Source organism: Sipha flava, unplaced genomic scaffold, assembly GCF_003268045.1.
Source record: "Sipha flava isolate LNK unplaced genomic scaffold, YSA_version1 35a_pilon_pilon, whole genome shotgun sequence".
Taxonomy (NCBI): domain Eukaryota; kingdom Metazoa; phylum Arthropoda; class Insecta; order Hemiptera; family Aphididae; genus Sipha; species Sipha flava.
Genome location: NW_020273058.1, coordinates 2,301,104 through 2,323,995, shown reverse-complemented (window position 1 = coordinate 2,323,995; position 22,892 = coordinate 2,301,104). Strand labels below are relative to the sequence as shown.

Below are 22,892 nucleotides of genomic sequence, written 5' to 3'. Positions count from 1 at the left end.
CTTGTATTTATTTATTTATTTATTTATTTATATATTTATATTTATTTATGCTTGATAAAATACGATAAGTATTAGATTACGTTTCTATTCCAATTTAAAATATCATAAACATCATTGTAATCAACTGACCGATGAAGAAATTACTGCTGAAACAAATAAAGAATTCATGCGACGCGTTGAATTATGTTTTGTTCACGGAGGACAACAATTTAAACAATTTATACGTTAAATTAATCAATAAATAAATAAATTTGTAACTTGAATAAAAATTAAACTTATTGTTAATTATTGATAAATTCCAATAGATCCATTAAATGTCACGAAATAAATAACATGCCTGCTTATTTACGTTTTTCTACTTTAAGTTATAATACATATCCAAATTAAAGTGAAAATTATGCAGTAGATAAAATTATAATAATGTGTAAATATCACTTAAACAAATAAGAGTGAAAATATCAAGCCTTAACAATTCTAGAATAATTATTTTTAGAGTTACAATCAAAAAAATTCAAAATCGCGCGCATTTTCTAGTTTTTTGGCTAAATTGCTGTAACTTGGTCAATTTTGGACTTATAAAGTTGGTTTAGTTACCAAAATTCATTAAAAAAATAGACGAAAAATAATTATAGTGGTTAAAATAGGTGTTTGTCATTTAAGAAAAAAAGTTGTACTGCGCATGCGCGTGTCTATTTAATTTAAAAAAATTAAAAACTCGTAAAAACTTCATAAAAACCAACGAAAAATCAGACTTCAAATTTCAGTTCTCGACGCAGAGATATGAGTGTTCTCAGCGTTTACACATTATAGACATATAAAAGAATTTTTATTATTTAATTAACTAATTAATTATTTTATATGTCTATAGTCATGGTCACATCATTGGGTTAGGTTGAGTTTTATATTTTTAAGTTGGTGTTAGTCGTTCTTATCACTTTTGCCCCAACTCAAGTCGTCACTACTGTTTTACAGTTTATTACGGGGAAGTTTATCGAAGTGAGCTGCTCTGTAAATTACAAGTTAGATAATCTAATTTTTCATTCTTATACTTATAGTTGTGCTGACGAGTGGTCTTATTTCTTAAATTGTTTAACTTGTAATATCTGATATCTATTGTAACAGTCTGTGGTTTTATCATTGACAATTTTGATTCTTTTTTTTTTGTTGTTATTTTTCAGTCGTTAACAGAAATTTTATACGCGGCAGAAACAAACGAATTTTTCGATTACAGTGAGGTTTGTAATTTGTATTAATCCGTATTTCATTCGACTCGGATACTGTGTTACGCGATTCTTTCTCGTAATCCTTTCTCGTCGCAGAATGCTCGGTTTACATACAATATGTCCCTGGCGTTTATTGATGACCTACTTATGGTTTTACATGTTTATACTGATATGCGTGTTTTTAAATCGTTATTATATATTCTTTGTTTCTCCTGTTGCCGTATTTTTTTATTTTAATAACAGTTGGTTATAGCATCGTAAGTTATTAATTTATATTTTGTAGAAATTTAATTGTAGCCATCCCTATGTTAGTTTCTGACTTGACAGTACTTATATTAAACTTGTTGTTTTAATCTCTGACATTGCACAAATTAAATGAGTTACAATCTAAAAATGTCATAGAAATCTGTTGTATCTATCCATAGTTATTTTTTCTGATTAATATCTTACTCAATTTTAGTTAGGTACCCTATTGTTCCCATTATAATTAAATAATTATATGCATATTGTTCAAGTTGCTAGCATAATTAATACTAAGATATGATTGGTAATATAATTATTATTATTATTATTGTATTCTGTATTAATTAACTCATAGTGATTAAAATCTTAATCTTTATAGATATATGAACTAAAGCATATTTTATTTAAATTTTCTTAATTATTCAGAAAAATTGTAAAATTAGTTTTTTTCTCAAACCTTTTCTTTTTTTTAAAGTATAACATAGTTTATCTTGTTTGATGATTTTAGTACATATTTTGATTTAAATAATGTTATTGAGAATATTTTTTTACTTTTCATTTCTATAGTAATCATTATATAAATAAAAACTATTATAAACAGTCCTAGTGGATTTTTATTGAATTCAATATTGAAATGAAATTACTTTGCTTATTGTTTGTGAATTAATTTTTCTTCTTTTTTTTTTTACATCTAATTTATTGGTTATAGTTATGGCTGATCAGAATCAAAATCAGGGAACTCCTGGAACTCCATATTCTAATTGGTCTCAATCAATGAATTGGTCTTATGGGAAGTAAGTGTTTTATTATTGATAAGTGATAATCATACAATTTTATTATAAGTCAAAATAAATGATATTTTTATAAAACTAATCAGGTTGTTAACTTAAATGTTTGTTTATCAAACAATTTTTTTTCCTATACCATAAATTGATTTTTTTAAGTATAAGTATTGAGTACTTTATGAATTGAATCTCTGACAAATACATATAATTTATAATAGTGTAAATTTGTAGAGAGTTGTAGTTTAAAAAATATACTTTAGTTAATATTATAATTTTGGTCAAATTAAATTTAAAACTACTGAAAAAAAATTTAAATACTTTTAAATTCAGATCATGAGCTATGAATTAGCAAATTTGTTATTTTATACAGGTTCTACGAAAGAAATTATAAGACTAATATAACTATAATTATTTACATTCAGAACAGGATGCCTATACATTTCAATAAAACATAGAAACATATTATAAAATAATAATATAATATAATATAAAACATACATTTTTTTTAAATGTGAAATTATTATAGTAAAAAAATTTAGTATTTCATAATATAAAACTATACAACAAATTATTCAACTTAATAATAATAACTCAATGAAGACATTTATTGTATAGGTTGAAAGAATATCAAAATTAAAATAAACATTTTTTTTAATTATACATTGTACAATTATTTAAAAGTGTTTGACAATGAAAAGATTAATTATTATTATTTTAATATATTTTTTGTTGAAACAAATTGTTTAAATGTATCAAGTTTAGTTTTTAAATAAGGATGAAAATTTTAACATGATTTGTTTATGTTACCTTGGGTTATTAGAATGGCTTTTAATATTGAGATTCCCAATTGAGTTTTTCATTTGTTTATATATTATTCATATTAGAAATACTTTCTCAACTAATGTGTTACGCAACAGATTTTTCTTGTTCTTTTAGGACTTTAGGAAATATTGTTTCGCTGCGGCATATATAGTCTTATTATATATTTGCTAAAAATAGAATCATCTCAAATATTGATTATTGATTGGCTTTAATATTTTTTTCTTTGTTTAAATTATGAAAGATACATTTTAATTGTGCTTTTTCTATGTATAATTTTATAAAAGTATTACCAATTAATGTTATTATTTTTTAGTTATAATGCTGGATCGCAAATGTATAATATGAATGCGTTTTATACAGCACAGTGTTACAATCAGGTAACCTTTGATTTTTATTGAATTTATATTATTTAGAGGTATTTTTTATTAATTTTTATAATTTCAGCAAGGGTACCAAAATTTTCCAAGTCAATCTTTAAGTTTTAGTTACAAACCATTTGTTAATGGAAATGGTTAGTATTACTTAACTAGGTATTATATTTAAAATCTATATTTTATTTATATTTTGTGTCGTGTTAGATTCGACTTCTGTTGTACAAGGAAATGGTTTATCTGGAAATTCACCTCCTCTGCCTAATGGACCAGCTCCTTCGCAACCGCCTACACCACAATTTGATAGTGAAGATTTGGACAAACTTCCTCCTTTACCACCAGGTTCTCCTCCACCTGTTCCAGGAATATGTGATGTACCTTTACGTAAGTTGGATTTGTAGCATTTATTATTTAAAACTTACTATGCTATAAATTTATATTAATACATTGTTTTTAGTTTGTAGAACATATTTAATTTTATACATTTTTTAGGCATAACATCACATTGGTTTCAATTTAATCATATTTTATTGAGCATTATTAGTTAACTATTCATATTTGTTTTTGTAACACAAAAGTGATATTTTTGTTCATATAGCACCACAACCAAATTTATCTTCTTTACCTCCTATGCCCCAAACAAAAAGTGGCAGAAAAAAATGGCGGAAAAAGCAAAGGAACTTAATGGAAGCAGCAATGGCTAACCAATCAACTCAAGTTGCCCCAACTATATATCCGAGCATACATTTTGTTCCAGCTGTTCCTATTTTACAACCCCCTCCAACTCCAAAACCAATGGTAAGTTCTTCATATTCATTTACTCCAATAGTTCCCAGCAATCCTCAACCACAACCATTACCCAAACCTTCAATGGAAATGATTCCAACTGTTCAAAAAAAACAAAATGGATTCGATTTGCCTGATAATTGTCCTACGAGTTTGAGGTAATTATTATTGATTTAAATATTTGATTATTTTTATATTTGTATGTCTGTATTAAATATTAAACATTTTGTTGAAGAGATTACATTAAAAAATGTCAAGATAAATGTGTAAATAAAATAGACAGAGATAGAATGGATATTATATTAAAAGGAAAAGTTACAAATGCAAATCATGATGGATCATTGTGGATCAAAGATTGGTCCAAAGAACCAATGCCAATGTATGTATTTATTTTTATCATTAATAGAAAAATATTAATGTAATTTATGATGTACAGTAAATATACAAATTTATTTTATTTTTAGATATTATCTTCTTTATTTTGAATATGAGTATGACATGTTTATTGCATGGATTATTTATACATTTTTTTTAGTTTTAACAATTTCCGTGTATATAATATGTATTATCAAACAAATTATTTAATTTAATTGATTTAAAGTTAAGAAATTTTTATAAAAATATATATATGTTGAATTTTAGAAGTTAAAAAAAATGTAAATATTAGTATTTTAATTTTGTTTTGATATATAAAATTAAAATGTAAATACTTCTTTAAATGAAAAATAATTAATTCATAATCCAAAAAAAAAAAAAAAATTATAATATTAGTTAATTTTTTATAATAAATAAGCTTTTTTTTTTTTTTAATTTAGTTGGTATATAGTGTGCAAAATCCTAACAGCCTTTAAGAAGGTTAATACAATAATCTACTAAACTTAATTTTATAAATTATTATCTATAAAAATGTTTATCAAACATTTAAATTTATGCTATTTTTTTTTTTAACAGGTTGCTAAGTGAAAATATTACCATTAACCAAAATCATGAAAATGGCAAGAATAAAAATTCTATTATTAAAATTGCGTTCAAAAAATCCACAAATAACTATGTAAATTGCTACTTTACTTCCAAATTCAAATCCTGTTTGCCATCACCAAGTACTTCTAATGAGTGAGTATATTCATATATCTTTGGGGATTTTGAAAAATCAGCTTTGATTTTATGAAATTAATTATCATCTTCTTCAAGTCTGTTTTTGTTACTTTTATCTAATCTAACCTTTGCATCAGCTGTTTCCAACCTTAAGTACATTTTATGGTAAATATTTAAAAATAATGTCCATTGTATTACTATTACAGTAAAACCTCAATAATCTGGGGTAATGGTGTGGAAGGGTAACATAGATAAATGAAAAATACGGTTAATCGAGACTTTATTAAGCGAATTATGAAAAAATTTATAATTTTGTATGCATATTAAGTGTGTACAATGTTATTTTCTCAATGACTATTTTTGAAACGGCTAAAGAAATTGTTAAAAATACACTAAATAATATGGAATAAATTTGACAGAATTAATAATTTTCCATATGTATTAGTTATAACGTGATTTGATAAATATGATTGTTGAAGAACCTCTATTAGACTCTATTAATCTTAAACAACTCTTATCTACTTGTGACATATATTGCCATATTTATATTGTTGAAAAGTTTGTTTACGTTTTTCGATAATATTTATTATGCATGTAATATAAAGCTATTTTCATCTGACCTAATAAACAAACATCTTGGTATTTAATAATTACCATATAATTTTAATTATAAAAATTCAATAAAAAACTCAAATTATGTGTTAATTTATTTTAAAAAGCAAAAAAAAGAAAGGAAATTTTGATCAAGTGATGTGAACATTTTCAAAATATATTAGTGGTACAGGACTATTAAAAAATTGGAAACCGCTGCTTTATACAGTTTTGTTTCCAACATTTTTCTCAAATATCCTTATATCATGTTATTTTTAATTCCTTTCAACCATGTCTTCCTTAATAATGTTGCAATTACATTTTACCTATACTCAGTATATTATGTATATAAACATTATAAAAGGTGGTGCCTATATAAATGAGATAAATATTAAAACTTTGAAAAATATTTTACGTTAATTTGTACAATCCATTAAAAGTCTTAATTTTCAAGATCAATATTTTATAGAATATCATTTGAAAAATAATTTTTTTCTTTTAGATCTAATAATGATACAATTAAAAAGAATAATAGTCCACTACGTGATAATAAAAAACAAAATAGTGATGATTTTATTCCATTATCTGTCTGCAGCGATGAAAGTAATAGTAAAAAGAGTAAATTTACAAATAAGAATAAAAAGTAAGTTTCCTAGTTTTATAAGGTGTAATTAATTATTATATAATTTTTTTTTTTTGTCTATATCTTTGTTATTTTTTAGTTTCTTTAAATTTTAATAAATATTAATTTATTATTTATTTATATTCCAGATTATATAATGAAGATGCTCATATCTATCAGAAATATGGTTCTGTTGATTCTAAACCTAATTATGATAAACATTTGCTTACTAAACGTGCTGCACGTTTTTCAGCTCAAGGAAGTCCAAAAAAAAAGCCTCGACAAATGCTAAAAATGGATTACCATACTCAGAAATCATTCATTGATGATGATGAATTTCATATCGATTCTTGTCATATTGTAGGAACATGTATTGATTTAGAAAAAAAATATTTAAGATTAACTGCAGTATGTTATTTTATACTTATTAATTAATAAAATATTTTAGAATTATTTTCATATTATTATTAAACAGGCACCGGATGCTGATGCTGTAAGACCTCTAAGAATTTTGATAAAATCATTACAACATGTTAAGTCTAAATGGATGAGTGATGGTGACTATCTGTTTGCATGCGATCAATTGAAGTCAATTCGACAAGATTTAACTGTAAGATTTTGTGTATTGATATTATTTGTTTTGTGTTATATATTATTATTTTCAGAATCTTATTATGTCTAATCATTTTGAAAAAAGCTTAATAATATTGATTAGTGTATAACTAAAATTATAAATTAATATAATTCAAAAAATGTAAAAAAAACTTGTTTTTTTTTTTTTAATTTTGACTTCTTGAGTCATAATGATTATTATAATAATTTATGTACTTATTTTAGGTTCAGGGTATTAGAGATCCATTTACAGTTGAAGTTTATGAAACACATGCTAGGATTGCTTTAGAAAAAAGTGATATGGGAGAATTTAATCAATGTCAGACTCAATTATGTGATTTATATGAGGAACTAAAAGATAATCCTTCTGCTCAAAAGCATAGAAATGAATTCCTCTGTTATAGTATACTGTATTGTATATACACAAGAGCTATATGTGGTATTTATATTAATATTATAAATTGTATTAACTATAATTTATGAGGAATATTTTAATGTAAATATTTTGTATTTTACAGAATTAAACAATATCATATTGTATATTAAAGAGCTTGATATCAAAGACAATTGTGTAGATTTTGCATTGAAAACCAAAGATGCATGGTGGTTAGGAAACCATATTCAGCTGTTTTCATTATACAAAGTTGCTCCTAAAATGGCTCCATACTTAATGGATATGTTTCTGACTAGAGAACGCAATAACTTCTATTTGGCTATTGCCAAATCGTATGTATACAAACAATTTATCATTTATTTAAATAATTTTTCAGGGCATAACATTATTTGCACAGGTATTAATATATTTTTTACTCTTTACAGAGTGTTATTATTTTAAATTTGAGTAATTTTAAAATTAAATTTTATGGGTTAAGATTGTGAAGGTTTGTGTTTGTTTTATGACAATTTAATTGTATTATAATATATTTAAATTTAAAGTAATTTTATTAGTTTAAAAAAAGATCATTATTTTAGGTTAACTAGTAATAAAGTAATTATTTTAAAAAATAATATGTATTAGGAATAATTGATAATTCTCTATTAATTTGTTAATTTTTACTATTTTTTTATTAAATATGTGCTTGTTTTTAAATTATATTCTTTTAAAAATGTATACATTGCAAGTTCAACTGTATTGCTTATATTATCTCAAATTAATCTTTTTGCTTTTAGTTAATAATTTTAATTAATTTTATTATAAAGATAATTTTATTATGATATAACAGTTACCGTCCAACTATTCCAATCTCGACCATTCAAGATCAAATGGCATTCGTTAAGCGCGAAGATTGTATGGCTTTTCTTAAGGCTGCTGGTGCAGTATTTTCTTCCAATAACGAGAACATCGACTGCAAAGCAAGCTGCGGTTCAACCGAAGCTTGACTTTCAGAATGGTTTCGTTTCTATACCTACCTAATTGCATATACATATGTATATATCTAACATATGAAAAGTCTTCGATGATTTGTCATCATAGAAAAGAACCACGATGGGCCACAAATTGTAATTCTACTTCTATATAAATCTGACTACATCTATAAAGTCATTTTAAACCAAAAATAAGTTAGGTATGTTAGTCATGGAGACTAGCATATTTTTTTGAACAAAATTCACTCCAATGGATCATTTTTTAGCCTTGTTATGGGCTGTGCAACTTCATTTTCCACAAATGTTTGCCTTTTTTTTATATTTTATTTTTTTTTTTTTGTTTGATCGATCATCATTGTTTTGATCTTCATCATTCTAATGGCGACAAGTTTTGAAGAAGAGACAATTGTTTGAAATTTTTTATGTACACCCAATTATTTATTCTGCCATGAGTGAATAATAGCTATTCAAACTCTTATTTACCCAAGTCTAGTCACTCCAAGAAAATTTCACACATCTTAAAATTGGGGAAAATATTCTTGTTGGAGGATCAAATATACTACATTTACTTGAAAATATGCAGTTGTTCATGTACCAAAGCTTGAATTAGGTAAGTAGGTACTTTAGTGCTGAATTCTCTGAAAATCGTACCTATGGATGTCGGAAGAAAGTGTCACAACCATCAAATGCATCATGGATCAATTGTAAAGTGAAGTAATTGACTACAATAGTGCATTTGTTTTGTATTTAATGTAACTTGCACAATGAAAATACCTTATTCCAAGTATTTCTTTGTTATATCTAATTTCTCAGTCCAGTTTTATTATAATAACCTCACATTGTTCTGATAAATGATAATATAAATTATGGATCTCATTCAAGGATAATCTATTGATCTATACATGGCAATTTCTGAAACATGCTATATATAAGTGAGTTTACATCTAATCTTTTTTAAAATGTAGTTTTTACTCATATATTTAATTTATTTTAGGTTCAATTACTAAAAATGATATTCCAATATTATTGAATTTTACAAATTGAATCAAAGTGATTATTCGTCATCCATAGAAGATGGGCAATATTTGTTAAATATTTTTAATAGGTAATAATATTATGAGATATTTATTGTTTTTCTTAAATTTTTGATTTATAATTAAAATTATAAAGTTTATTTTACTAAATAAAAAAAATATATTATTTTAGTTTTTAATTGTGTTTAGTCTGTTAACAAAGATGTTCTGATTTATTTAAAACATTTCACTTATGTGATATTTTCTTTAAATAAATTATATTTTATTGTTTTCAGGATTGGTTTTAAACCAAGTATTAGTTGAAATAAGATTTTATTTCTTCAATAATATGTGGTCCAAGTATAATTCAAGTGGATATGCTGTTTAAAATTGTGGTTTTTTTTTTCAAGTTAATATCTTCTTTGACGTTAATAGATGACAAAACATCTTACTATGTTACTATGTTTATACATAATTAATTATATTATAAATGTACACAATTATTTACATTTAACTATTGTATATTTTGTAAATATATTTAAGAACAATAAAACCAACCAAGATTTATTTTTATTAGGTTTTTTTTTCATTTTATCTTTCTTTTCAGAAACATTTTTTAAAAATTATAATTTATATTTTTTAAATTTTAAGAATTTGAAAAAAAATAGGTGTTTTATCCTGGATCTCCAGACTGATAAAATGAATAAAAAGATTATGTTAGGTTCAATTATATCAATACTTTAAAACATTACTACCAGTGGTGAAGCTGGGTTCTGGATTAGTGGCGCCAAGCTCTAAAAAAAGTACTATTATCAAATTTATTTTTAGAATGTACCACCCATCAAAAACATTCCAACCAACAAACGCATAAGGATTATAGCCCCACACCCTAATATACTGAATAATTTGTATTTTATTTGAAATAAATTAGTTAAAATTGAAGAACTAAGATTTAATGATTTCACTTTTAATATATTTTCATGTCAAAACAATAAAATAATACTTAATCAAATAACATTTTGTTTTAATATGGATCAGTTTATTTCTGTAATGTAGTATACAAGAGATTTTGAAAGAGATGAACTAAAAGTACAAAGTGTTTGTATCGCATTTTCTTTGTCAACTGGAATGTCTCATTCACAATTATCATCAAAAGTTCTAATCTAGAATCCAACATAGTAGATTTTATTTAGTTTTTAAAAGTTTAAGCTTTGAAATACTTTCCACACTGCTGCTACTAACTGGCAAAGACATATTTTAAGTAGCATTTATAATGTAGGAAATACTACATTTAAATTAGTAGTCAAAACAGCTGAAATAAATCAAGAACCTTTGCCATATTTTTAGTTTACTTGATAAATCTTTACTGATATTATCTGTGTCTTCAAATTCATTTTTCAAGTTCAAATCTATTTGCAAAAATGCATCATTAGTGTCGGCCCAGGCAGGATTTTAATTGAAAGGGCCCCAACCCCCATATTACAAAATGTATTTATTTTATTTAAATTAAATAAACCTTAAATATGTAAAATGGTCATTAAAATGTAATATATATATATATATATATATATATGTATATATAGATTCTATATTTGTCATTTTAAATAAAAAAGAATAAAGTTAAAAATTCTCTTAATCTAAATTTACAGTCAAGTATTTAACTTTTATTTAAAAAAAAAACTGCATGTATAAAATAAGTACATTTAATATATCATATGAAAAGTCTTTTAAAAGTCGTTTTTTTTGACGATTTTTCTGTGTCATCTATTAGTTTTATTTTATCCACATTTAAAGTAATATCTTTTTCTATAGCCATAATCATTAGTGGTTCTAAATGTTGCTGATCGAGTGACGATCTTAATTTTGTTTTTATTACTTTAAGCTTAGAAAATACTCTTTCATAAGTGACTTGAGTTGATGGCAATAATAATAAGTTAATAGCATTATGTATTTAAAAACCTGATTCAAATTGTTGTACATACCATAATGACAAGATAGTTGGGTAATAATTTTAAAAGCACATGCTATACATTTCCAACAGGCATTACAAGTTATCGAATCAAATTCATCTTCTGAATCAGATGTCATTACTTCATCTATAATATAACTTGCACTATCATTATCGTTCATTATGCCATGTTTTTTTGGAATAATATTAAAATAGTAAGAAGCAAATTGTTTTAATTCAAGTAATAAAGAATCTCTATTAACATCAGATAACTTTGTTACAGTTATCAAGATATCCATAGTATATTCTTCAAGTTTTTCAATGTACCTATATCATATATTTTTGGAATTAACTAACTACAATCCTTTAATATCAAGATCATTCATTCATAATAATTATAATTTATATTTATCGAATTACAGCACAATTATAAAACCTGACTAAGATAATAAGAAGTACGATTTACTTATTCTAACTACCTATAGATTTAAAAATTAAAAGTTAAAATGTTTTACGGCTACGTGTTCCTTGTAACTATTTTATCCAAACGTTTCGTTACATTTATACATACATATATAAAAAAAAGACGGGGGCCCAGCATAGGCGTCCGCAGAAATTTTTCTAGGGAGGGGCAAAAAGGCAAGGTTTATGAAATATAAAATAATGACTGAAAATAAAGGTCTTAAAACTGTTCATGGCTGAAACACGTGTATAATAATAGTTTGAAAACCACTGACTAATACAGTCATACATATCAATATAATGTAAGCAAATTTCAGTATACACATAAAAATAATATTTATATTATACTATTTATTTTATACAAGAAATATATTTTTCTCTAAAGAAATCTAATTATATGATTGCATAAATTTAAAATTTCACTCTGCACCTGATGGGAAATATAAGTGACGTTTGTTGGAGAATTCGGTAAGTGGTCATTTAGAGTCATATCTCCAGCATCTATTCTAAATTCCAATAAATTATTGAAGATAGCAGTATCGCCAGTATTTCCTCCGAAAGGAATGATTTTTGTATCACAAAAAACTATGGTTTTTATGATTGGAATTAATTTTTTTCAATTAGATTCAATTTTTTTTTTTTTGCAGTGAAGAATGCATTAGTTTCATATTATTTTTGTTTTTATTTTCTACAATTTTACAAAGATCATTCGCTTTATTTTTTGACTCACAATGCCACTTAGATTTATGATGTTTTTTTTTACAGAGTCATGAAAATTTTTGTACTTTGAAAATTCTTTAACTATCAAACGACTTTTCATTCCTCGATCTAAGTAAAATAATATTTATTTTATACTAATATTTAAATTGTTCAATTTAATATGTTGTCATATTTATATTTATTGTAGGCACATGATTGATTTTAAAATTCTTGGGGGGCAAACGCCCCATCTTGCCCTCCTTTCAGGGCGCCTATGGGGCCCAGACAGCGATTACTGCCTATCTGCCTTGGCCAGGCCGACACTGTTCATCATTATATTCATTATAGAAATCTAATGAGAGAAAGGTTTTTGGAAGTTGTTTCAATTTCTTCATAGTTTCTAACAAATTGTTGATAGAAGAGTACGATTCAGGTAATTCTTATACGCAGAACAAACTTCAACAAAAGCATCATTTAGAATAAGATTTAGATTTTTGTCAACTTCTCTTAATCTTTTTGACGACAACAGTGATATATTTTTCAATAGGCCATCAGAATCACCAAATCGTTGGCATAAATCTGATATTAAAATATCATGATAGGCGTAATTTGGGGAGGGGTTGGGTGTGCTTAGCACCCACATTTTCGAAATTAGTATCCCCAAATTTATTTATGTTAATTTACCTTTAAATACTGATTTATAATTATGTATGGAAAAATAGAGTTTTTATTGCATAAATATATAAATTTATTATTTAAATAATGGTGGTGGAAGTTCGTTCTTCGTCTTTTTGGTCCTCGAACTGGATAATAGTAATAGGTAGGGATACCAGATTTTGAAATCCCTAAGCCTAAACCTATCGAACGACTTTTTATTTTGATATGAAAACAAAATAAGTGTATTAAATGTTATTTTCTATCAGCTTCTATTAACTGGTGTAATCTAAATGATCGACCGGGACACCGGGACGAGTGGCAAGCTTAGTAGTAAATATACTGAGTTTTAAAGAAATTATAAGTCATTTCTTTATCAAAACGGTTCTGAGCAAAGATTCAGTATAAGAATCAACGATTTATAAGTATATTCTATCAATTTTAGTCTAATTATCGGTAGGTTCTTTTTTTATCAACCTGTTTAATATTTTACTGTCTGACGAAGAAAATTACTAATTTTTTAACCAGATATTTATTATTCAGAGTTTCATTATGATTGGATGAATTTTTAAATAAACATTTGATGTTAAAAATTGATGTAAAAACAGTAAAATCTGTATTAATCGTAGGTATAAAAATGTACGCTTATGAAATAAATTTCAGATATGAATTTTTTAAAAAAATTTTCAGTATCGGTAAATAAGTAAGTACTCGTATATGAGTTAAGTGATATTAAATTTTTACTCAATATCCAAAAATAAAAATTTTATTACATAAAGACTTTCAAAAAATTAGGTATTTTTAAAGTTCTATATTTAAATCAAATGCGCTTTTTGAAAATGTTATCAAATATGAAAAAAAATATCTTTGCTATAGGGTAAGAGTTTCAAATTTTTAGTCACATTACTTTTGGAATTATGAATAAATAACTAAAATCTGAAAAGTGAGTCTTATTTATAGCGTATTTTTACCATTTCAGGACAGTTTTTTCCTCACGCCTGGAAAAACTATTAACCACATGCCAATTTAAAATCTAAAAAGTTTCTAGTAAAAACTTTTGAACCAGTATTTTTATCCAAAAAATTGTTAAAAAAATAAAATACAAACATCATTATATTACCATAATATTTGTAGAATAAACTATAAAGATAGATAAAATATATAATATGAATATATGATTATGGATTTTATAAATATGATTTACAATAAAATATAAAAGTAAGTAGGTATATATATAAAAGTAATCTATGTCTCTCTAGGCTTAGTATTTTTTCCAATATTTAGATAAATAATTCCAAATAAAACGGACCTGACTTTTACATTTTGTTATTTAAAATTAAATACAACATAATAATACAATAATTACGAATCAAATTAAATCAAATTAAAAAAAAATGTACGGCTATCTGTTAAGGGCCCTTTGACTCTGCGGGCCCCGGTGCTGTGTACCACCTGCACCAATAATTTTTATGGCACTGATAACAGCATCTTCACTAAATTTGTAATTTTCTGGTGGTGTCTAACAACCAGTGGCGTACCAGGGGGAGTAAGGGGTTATGCCTCCCCCCCGAAATTTCTCCGAGGCCTAGTATAATAACCTATATAATACAGCAGTGATCTCAATTTAAAATATTTTTTTAGAATTTATTAAAATTATATTATTAGTTATTACTGTGGTCAACCATCACCACAGTACTCCCTCTCTTCGGTATGCCTGACGTGGTTGGCACCACCGCCCATCATGACCAGTGACATCTCCAATAAAAAACAGCTTACCATCTGTATCCGTTATGTTTATTTAGAACAAAAAAAAAAATAAGAGAAGATTTTTTACAATTTGTGGAAGTTACTGTTGTAAAGGACAAAGCATTAGCACAAACAATACTTCAAAATCTAGAAATCACGGTACTCGAATTGAATTACTTAATTAGGGAAGACTACAATGTAGCGGCTTATTAGTAATGTCCGGGAAATTTAATGGAACACAAAAACATATTAATAATAAATATCCGACGTCTTTAATTATCCACTGTGGAGCACATAGCCTAAACTTGGCTATTTCATTTAGTTGTAATATAACTGATATCCGAAACTGTATGGGCTCAATGCAATCTATATGTAACTTTTTTGGCTAACCTAAAATGCAATATCTACTTAAAATATCAATTCAAAATAAATTACATGAATTAAAATTGAAAAAACTAAAAAAAATTTTCTCTACAAAGTGACGCTGTATTTGTGTTTCATGAACTTCAACCTGCAGTTGTGGATGCATTTAATGAAATATCTACTTGGAAAGATACTGAGACTTCTGCTTTAGCTAACCAACTTAGTTCCTCAATCCATCAATTAAGGTTATTTCAAGTAGCCTTATTGATATTAGTAAAAATATTTGTAATAACTGCTCCTTTGAGCAAATTTCTTCAAACTGAAAACTTAGATTTAGAATTTGTCCTAGAATTTGCTGATACGACTTAATCAACTATAAAACAAATCCGCGATAATGCTAATGTTGAGTTTGATAATTTATTTAAAAATGTTGAAGATGTCTGTACTAGTTTTGGTATAACTTTTAGTGTTCCAAGAACAACAAGTCGACAAAAAAAATAGGAGTAAAGTTATGAATAATAATCCAACAGAATATTATAGAGTCTCAATATTTATCCCATTTCTTGATAACTTTATTGAACAACTCCATGGACGATTACTTTAACATAGAGCCAAACTAAAAAGTTTCAATTGCTTATTATCTAAGACTAGCAAACAAATATCTGAATAAACTTTTGAGGACTTCAAATTATGTACAATTTTTATACTGATATATTAAGTAACAGCAACAATTTGACTAGCCTAGAAGTAGGTTAGGAACTTAAACTGTGGTATAACAGTTGCGCATTCAAATCACCAAATTCGTCATTAATAATAACTGAAATATTTTTCCACTGTAATCCTGATTTTTTTCCTGTAATCTCAAAGTTATTGCAAATATTAATTACACTACTAGTCACAACAGCTACTAGAGAGAGGTCTTTTTTTTTCCTTGCGTCAACTGAAAAATTATCTGAGAAATACTACTGGTCAAATGAGACTAAATGGATTGGCAGTCCTCAATATACATCAGGATATTTATATTGATCCATTGATGGTAATTGATGAAATGGCTAAAACTTCAAAACGAAGACTCAATATTAATCTATAAGTGTTTTTTGTTTGTTTTTTTTATAAATACGACGTTTATTGTTTTATTTCTTGTGATATATAACAATTACATATACGACAATACTAATTGAGAAATTTATACAGTGTGTATATTAACATTAATTATGTAACATTATTAATCAGGCAGGATTTTAGCTTATGTATATTGCAGTAATGTAGCATTGTAAGCCCCCCCACCTTCGACATTTTTTTCTAGTTGCGCAACTGCTAACAACGTTTCATGATATCCATTTTTTGATATTGTGATAAATGATATGACCGTCCCACCCATTTACCTATATCATTTTCATAACCATCTTCATTTGTAGGCTTTTTAGAAATTGGAGTATCTGCATTTCCGGTAATGGGATTATAAGAAGTGGAAGGTTTGTTGGAAGATTCGGGAATTTTATCTATTTCTTCTTCATTTCCCCTCATACTTATTACTGATATTTTTCTTTTTTTTCGAACTAAAAACTTTAGATTAGTCTATTGTCAAGATAATTAGTATATGAACATAAAATATACATTAATATACTTAAAATCTTTTAGTATTCGAAATCACATAAATTTAGTAAAATATGCAAAAATATGCAACATACATTTTTATATTTCACTTGTATGGATTATGAAACGAATTAACATTGAATCATATTTTGAATATGTAGCTTCCAAAGAAATATGCAAATGCTGAAATGCATAAAGTTACGAGCCCTAGTGATAATTTTTGTTGGTGTGTGTGTGTGTGTGTGTAACTAATTTTCCATATTATTTTTTCGACATCTATAATAACTTACACGTGTGGTATAATATAATTTAGTCTGAATTGCAAGGGGAGGGCACTTGATCCCCCCTTTCTTATCCCTCGCTACGCCCATAAATGTACGTGTTTTTATTTGAGTTTTAAATGTATTTTTATTGTTCATGTCTAAAAAAAAATAAAAAAATGAGTCTCATGATTTGAAATTTGTTGTGCCCCTAAGACACCAAAGTCTGAACACGTCTATTAGAGATCAGACCGGACCGAGATTGGGTTAGGTCCGGTCCGGTCACATGCTTTTATACCTATTTTTGGTTTAGGTAATTATCGATTATTAATATTATTTTCTTCGAGGCAGGAAATTATACAAATAAACGTTTTTTACTGTTGAATATAAAATATAATACGATGTACAAATAATACTGTGAAATATGAATGACCAAAATTGTGTTATTTTATTTTGTCCGTTCATCGGAGAAAGCATCGCCGCATTGTTATTCGATTGATCCATTCAATGAACATAAAAGTAAGCATAAAAATTTAGTAATTACTATAAAATTTTTATCTTAAGTTATAGTTATAAGAAAATGTATCTACTACTATTAATACATACTACCTATGTCCATACAGCGCACGCTGTACAGTGCACATCTTTAATGGTCATAATATTAATTTAATTTTTAATTAGGTAGTTAATATTATAATTAGAGCAAGGGCCAAGGACTTTCATGTATTTTCATATTTGTCACGGTTCTGGTTTATATTAACAAATAAAAACGGTCCTGGTCTGGGTTTTCATTATCAAATAAAAACGGTCTTGGTCCGAGTTGGTTTTTTTTTTAATATAAAATCTGAACTGGGTTGATCCGGGCTTTTAAAAAAATTGTGAGCTTGGTTCAAATTGGTTTGGGTTAAAAAATATATTTTAGGTATTGGAAGGGATTATTCTCAGGATTTTTATCAACTACACATTTTGTTTAAATAAGCCTATCAAAATAGAACTATGATCTCAAAATATACTGTCAAATTATACTTAAAAATGATGAAATGTGTAGTTTCTATGTGAAGTAATTTAAAATGTAATGTATTTAAAAGACATAAAACAATTTACATTTGTGTTCAAAGTATTTTTTTTTTTAATATTTCTTAATAAATTTCCTTTTTACTTTGTTTATAAATCATAATGTAATGTATAAAATAACACTAAACAACATTGAATTAAAAATCAATTATGCAAAAGTTTACTATCAAGTGCGCATCTACCTTTTCCAAATACGCAAAATAAGTCCAACTGCGCTTTAGAATAAGCCCTGGGTATTGGTCTGGTCCGCTTAAACAAATTGTCTTAAATATTTAGTCTGCTCCGATCCATTTTTATAGGACCGGGCTGTCCTCTAACGGGAGTTGGTAAATTAGGTCCCGGGAAAATAAAGGTAGTAGGTTAAATCCAAAGTAAACAATTTTTTTTTAAATATCTAATAATTTTTATTAGAAGCAATTTTAATATTATTGTGTTTTTTATTAAATTTTCAGTAAAAACTTAAAAGATACGTATAGTACGCAATGCACGCTATGAAAAATATAGTGAAAATGGTCAGATTTCGTACATTCGTGTCTGTGTATAATCATAATATCATCAATATTGGTGTTAACTGATAACTGACACACGATATACGACAAACTTTTGTACGTATATGCCTATATACGTATCTTAATTATACATAATCAATGTTACGACGTTATGAAGTTATTTGATTACATTGGAATCGATAACGAAAGAAACAGTGTGAGTTGTCATTTCTAAAACGACTACGGCGAGGTAGTTAGTTAGTAGTTGGGACTCAATTTACCTACTTCTTTTTTTTCCCCGGAACCCAACTTACCTAATATCTTTTTTTTTCCGAGACTCAATTTACTGCTTTCAAAATGTACACAAAATATCGCAGACTCAATTTACTAGCCCTCTTCTAACGTTTATGATCTAGATACTAAGTAAATAATACAAGTATATAAATCTGTTGATTTTTTTTTATTATCACATTCTGTAGGTATATAAATATTTAATCATACTTTTATCATCCTATTGTATATTTTTTTACAATAATGCTTCAATTACAAGACTATTATCCTGTTGTGAATCTAATGTATGGACCTAGGGGGAAGCTTACATCGTGTAAGATAATTTTTACAATACTAATGTTCATTAAATGAAGTACATAATGGTATATGGCTGGGGTGGCCAAATCGCGATTCGCGTCACAAACTTTTGCGTTTCGCATCTTGTAACATTTTTACAAAAAAAAAAAAAAAAATTATATGAATATATGTATTTGAAAAAGTATAATATTTTATTAAATTACAGTGTATAGAAACAAATAAGTAAAAATAATGTGTTCTTGATATAATTTTTCTTTATTGACTATTTTCTTATTTTTTGCGTGTTTATTTTGCTTGTAAGTTTTTTGAAATCAGGACTATATGTTGTTAACGCAGTCCTTAAAAATTCCGTTGATTGATCATCCGTTAATGTTGATCGATGTTTAGATTTAATCATTTTCATGGTTGAGTATAAAGACTCGCAAGAATATGTTCCGAAAATCGATATTAACTTTTGAGCGCAAAGAGTAATTTTTGGGTATTTAATAACAGGCACATGTTTCCAAAATCCCAACAAAGAATTACAACTGTATTTGAATTGCTTCAGTCCAACAAGCATAATAATGTTAATAATTTGTACATATTGTAATGTATATGACTTTAATATATAGTCTTTCATGTATAGCCGAAAAAGTCCGAACGGCATAAAACTCAACGAAAAAAAAAATTAAAACATTATATTTTTACAGTAAAACTCGTTAACAGTCAATGATTATGTGTGCAATTGTGATTTATCACATACGCAGTTTTGGGTTCCTTGGTGATAAAGTACGAATGCGCGAGGTGAAAGTGGTAGTAACCTATTCTGGTTTTGTAAATAATTATTTTTTCTCACCAATTTGAGTTATCTGGGTACCTATGTATTATACATTTTATATTAGGTATTATGTAGGTGTCTCGACGCGATTTTTATGAGTCATAGCACATGTGCACAAATGTCAATAAATTATACTTGTTTATTGTTCAGTCAATTATTATATTAAATATTAGAATACTGAATTAAATTTGAATAGTCATAGTTAAGTATACACTATTATATACACGTTGGTTCATTATAAAATATTTAAAATACATACCTATTTATAGTTGTGGTAGCTAATAAGTAATGAGTAAATATAATATTTTATCAAAAGTATATAAAATATTCAACATGTTCACGTAGGTATAATATACGTACTACCTAACCTTGGAATCTAACATGAAATATAATTTATAGGTAACTACTAAATATTGAATAATTCATAAGTGGTATTGAAATCTACGTATTGCGTCATTATATCGAATATAGGTTATATATTATACATACATACATATATATTATAAAATATTATGTATGGTATGTGTACCATTTATTGTCTATAATAATTTGTATAGTATGTGCCCTAGAATGATGGGAAGACGCACGTTTTGTGTATCTAGATGAAAATAAGCTTCTAGGTATATATTTTTTGTTATCTTACTTATTTTAATGAAATCGGGAATCTAATTCAATAGTTCAAACATAAAATATTTAATTTTTAAATATTCACTATAATAAACGTATAGATTTTGTTTTTTACGTTTCATTTAACTAGAATTAGATTCGAAAATATTTATATAACATAGTGATCATTTTTATTATAGGTTTTTTTTTAAAAGTATTGATTGTAAAACATTAACATTTCTAATAAAGGGAGACTCTGTTTACTTTGAAAAAAAGCGTCCCCAAAATTTGTTCAGTGTTATAATTAAAACGTAATAATAGTAGGGGGACACTAACATTTCTGAAAATGAGTTGGGGTATTCCGTTCTTCTGTATCTTCCCCCCCCAAGTACAGCACTAAATCTCAGATCCCCCGGTGATTGCCGGGTATCCGGGTGGGCCAGACCAACACTGGGTGTGGGGGCTCCTCGAGTCTTTGTTAAATAATTACGCCTGTGAAACGTAGTTTTTAAGTCGTTGCACCGTGCAAAGAAAATTGCACATATAAACATTACAATACATTGATTTATAGTTTATGTAATTTATAAGTAAATATACTGCGTAAAAAAAAAAACCACGAAAAAATTGATATCGTCGAGAGTGTATATAATATAAATAATACTTTAATACGTTGCAGTCTCGTAAATATAGTGGCTCCGAACTAAAATTAAATAGGAGGGACAACAATTATTTCTTAGCACCCCCCACATATTACACGTTTGTGGTTAATTGGTCAGTTTGGTCAGTTGTTTATCCCTATTCCTTACGACCTGCTACAAATAAATATACATTTATAGCTTACATGAATAATTTTTTTGGTTACATACCGACCCACACCTATCGAGAATAGTAGGACGATCGCCCCTCTTTGATTATAGGTTCGGCGCGTGGATTCGAGAACGTCTGGCGAAACCGGTAGGTACTTTAAAAGTTCTTAAACTTTCGTAGACTCGATCCTTTATCCCAAAAATGGTGAAGCGTGATGTCAGATGCGGTTTTTAAACGTCATTTTTGGGTGAGGTCCAAGTCCAATGAGAAGTTTATTATTATTATTTTATGTATATGTATAATCAAGAATCAGGGCTATAATAATTAATTCATCTTCATTGAATTCCCTCATTGTAATAAAATATGTGTTCATAAACTTGAAATTTTAAAACTCAAACAAAACTCAAACTTGAAACATTATACAACCGTTCCCTACGATATAAGTATACGTATTAAATGCTTATAATCAAAATATAAAAACAACTGAACCGGATCGGATCGGATGTGTATGAAAGGACTCTTAAACGGATCGATTTGTGATAGTACGTCCACCGTATTCGCAACAATCAGATTGTCTAGGCCACTTCCATTTACAATTAAATTTTCAACTGTAAAATTATTATTTAATTTTGTACTTCCGCATGAAGTCATTCGCATCAGTCGGAAAAGTTACCCCTCCATCACCCTCTCCATTTCCCAAGTTATTTTTATATATTATAAATTTATGTTAGCCCCTTCCAGAATTTTTGGATAAATGTATGTGCTTATAAATAAGTTATTATTAACTTTATTTTTGTTTACAATATGAAAAAATATAGTGTTTCAAATAAACGAATAACCGTTCAAGCATTGGCGTGCGCAGACTTTGTCCGCAGGGGAGGCCTCTTAAAAAAAGTGAATCAAAGATTCTTGTACTAAAGACTACTAGTATAATTAAATATTTTAAATTTTATAAATTATTTATTTAATTCAATATGCAGATATAAAAATAAATACTATTTAGACTTACACAATTTATATCTAAGAAATCCTTATTTACATATTATTATACTATTTACAACTCCATCCTTCTGTCCACGGGAGTAAGGTTTTTGAATGTATCAATTACATCTTCAATTTTTATATTATATGCAAGTTCTGATTAGTCTGATTAATAACTAATAACTTTATTACATTTATTCACAGATATCAATTCTATACTATAAGATTAAAACTGGCTTTACTTTATTTATGTAAAATGTAAAAATGTTCGCTAT

The 22,892-nt window shown here is 26.5% G+C and overlaps 1 protein-coding gene across 6 annotated transcripts; it reads left to right on the top strand.

Annotated features, from left to right (window-relative positions):
* The first annotated feature begins 943 nt into the window (after positions 1-943).
* Positions 944-9,602, top strand: LOC112687651 (leukocyte receptor cluster member 8 homolog). 6 transcript variants are annotated; one of them, XM_025560490.1, is made up of 16 exons: positions 944-1,019; positions 1,179-1,235; positions 2,176-2,260; positions 3,387-3,450; positions 3,518-3,584; positions 3,652-3,828; positions 4,043-4,388; positions 4,466-4,609; positions 5,182-5,343; positions 6,419-6,559; positions 6,688-6,946; positions 7,014-7,148; positions 7,376-7,589; positions 7,669-7,876; positions 8,374-9,447; positions 9,510-9,602. In XM_025560490.1, exons 3-15 carry the CDS (start codon positions 2,178-2,180, stop codon positions 8,528-8,530), a joined length of 2,157 nt encoding a protein of 718 aa, XP_025416275.1. In that variant the 5' UTR covers positions 944-1,019; positions 1,179-1,235; positions 2,176-2,177; the 3' UTR covers positions 8,531-9,447; positions 9,510-9,602. The 6 variants fall into 6 exon arrangements, with proteins under 6 accessions (XP_025416275.1, XP_025416272.1, XP_025416273.1 ...); XM_025560487.1 differs by having other exon boundaries at positions 954-1,096; XM_025560488.1 differs by having other exon boundaries at positions 954-1,235; positions 8,374-9,229; positions 9,329-9,447.
* The last annotated feature ends 13,290 nt before the right edge of the window (positions 9,603-22,892 follow it).

What these genes read in the sequence shown, in the direction of transcription:
- LOC112687651 (XM_025560490.1), top strand. Translation starts at nt 2,178, where the DNA reads ATGGCTGATCAGAATCAAAATCAGGGAACTCCTGGAACTCCATATTCT. An exon ending in AATATTTAAGATTAACTGCA is followed by an intron (nt 6,947 to 7,013) that starts GTATGTTATTTT and finishes ATTATTAAACAG; the next exon opens with GCACCGGATGCTGATGCTGT. An exon ending in CAATTCGACAAGATTTAACT is followed by an intron (nt 7,149 to 7,375) that starts GTAAGATTTTGT and finishes TACTTATTTTAG; the next exon opens with GTTCAGGGTATTAGAGATCC.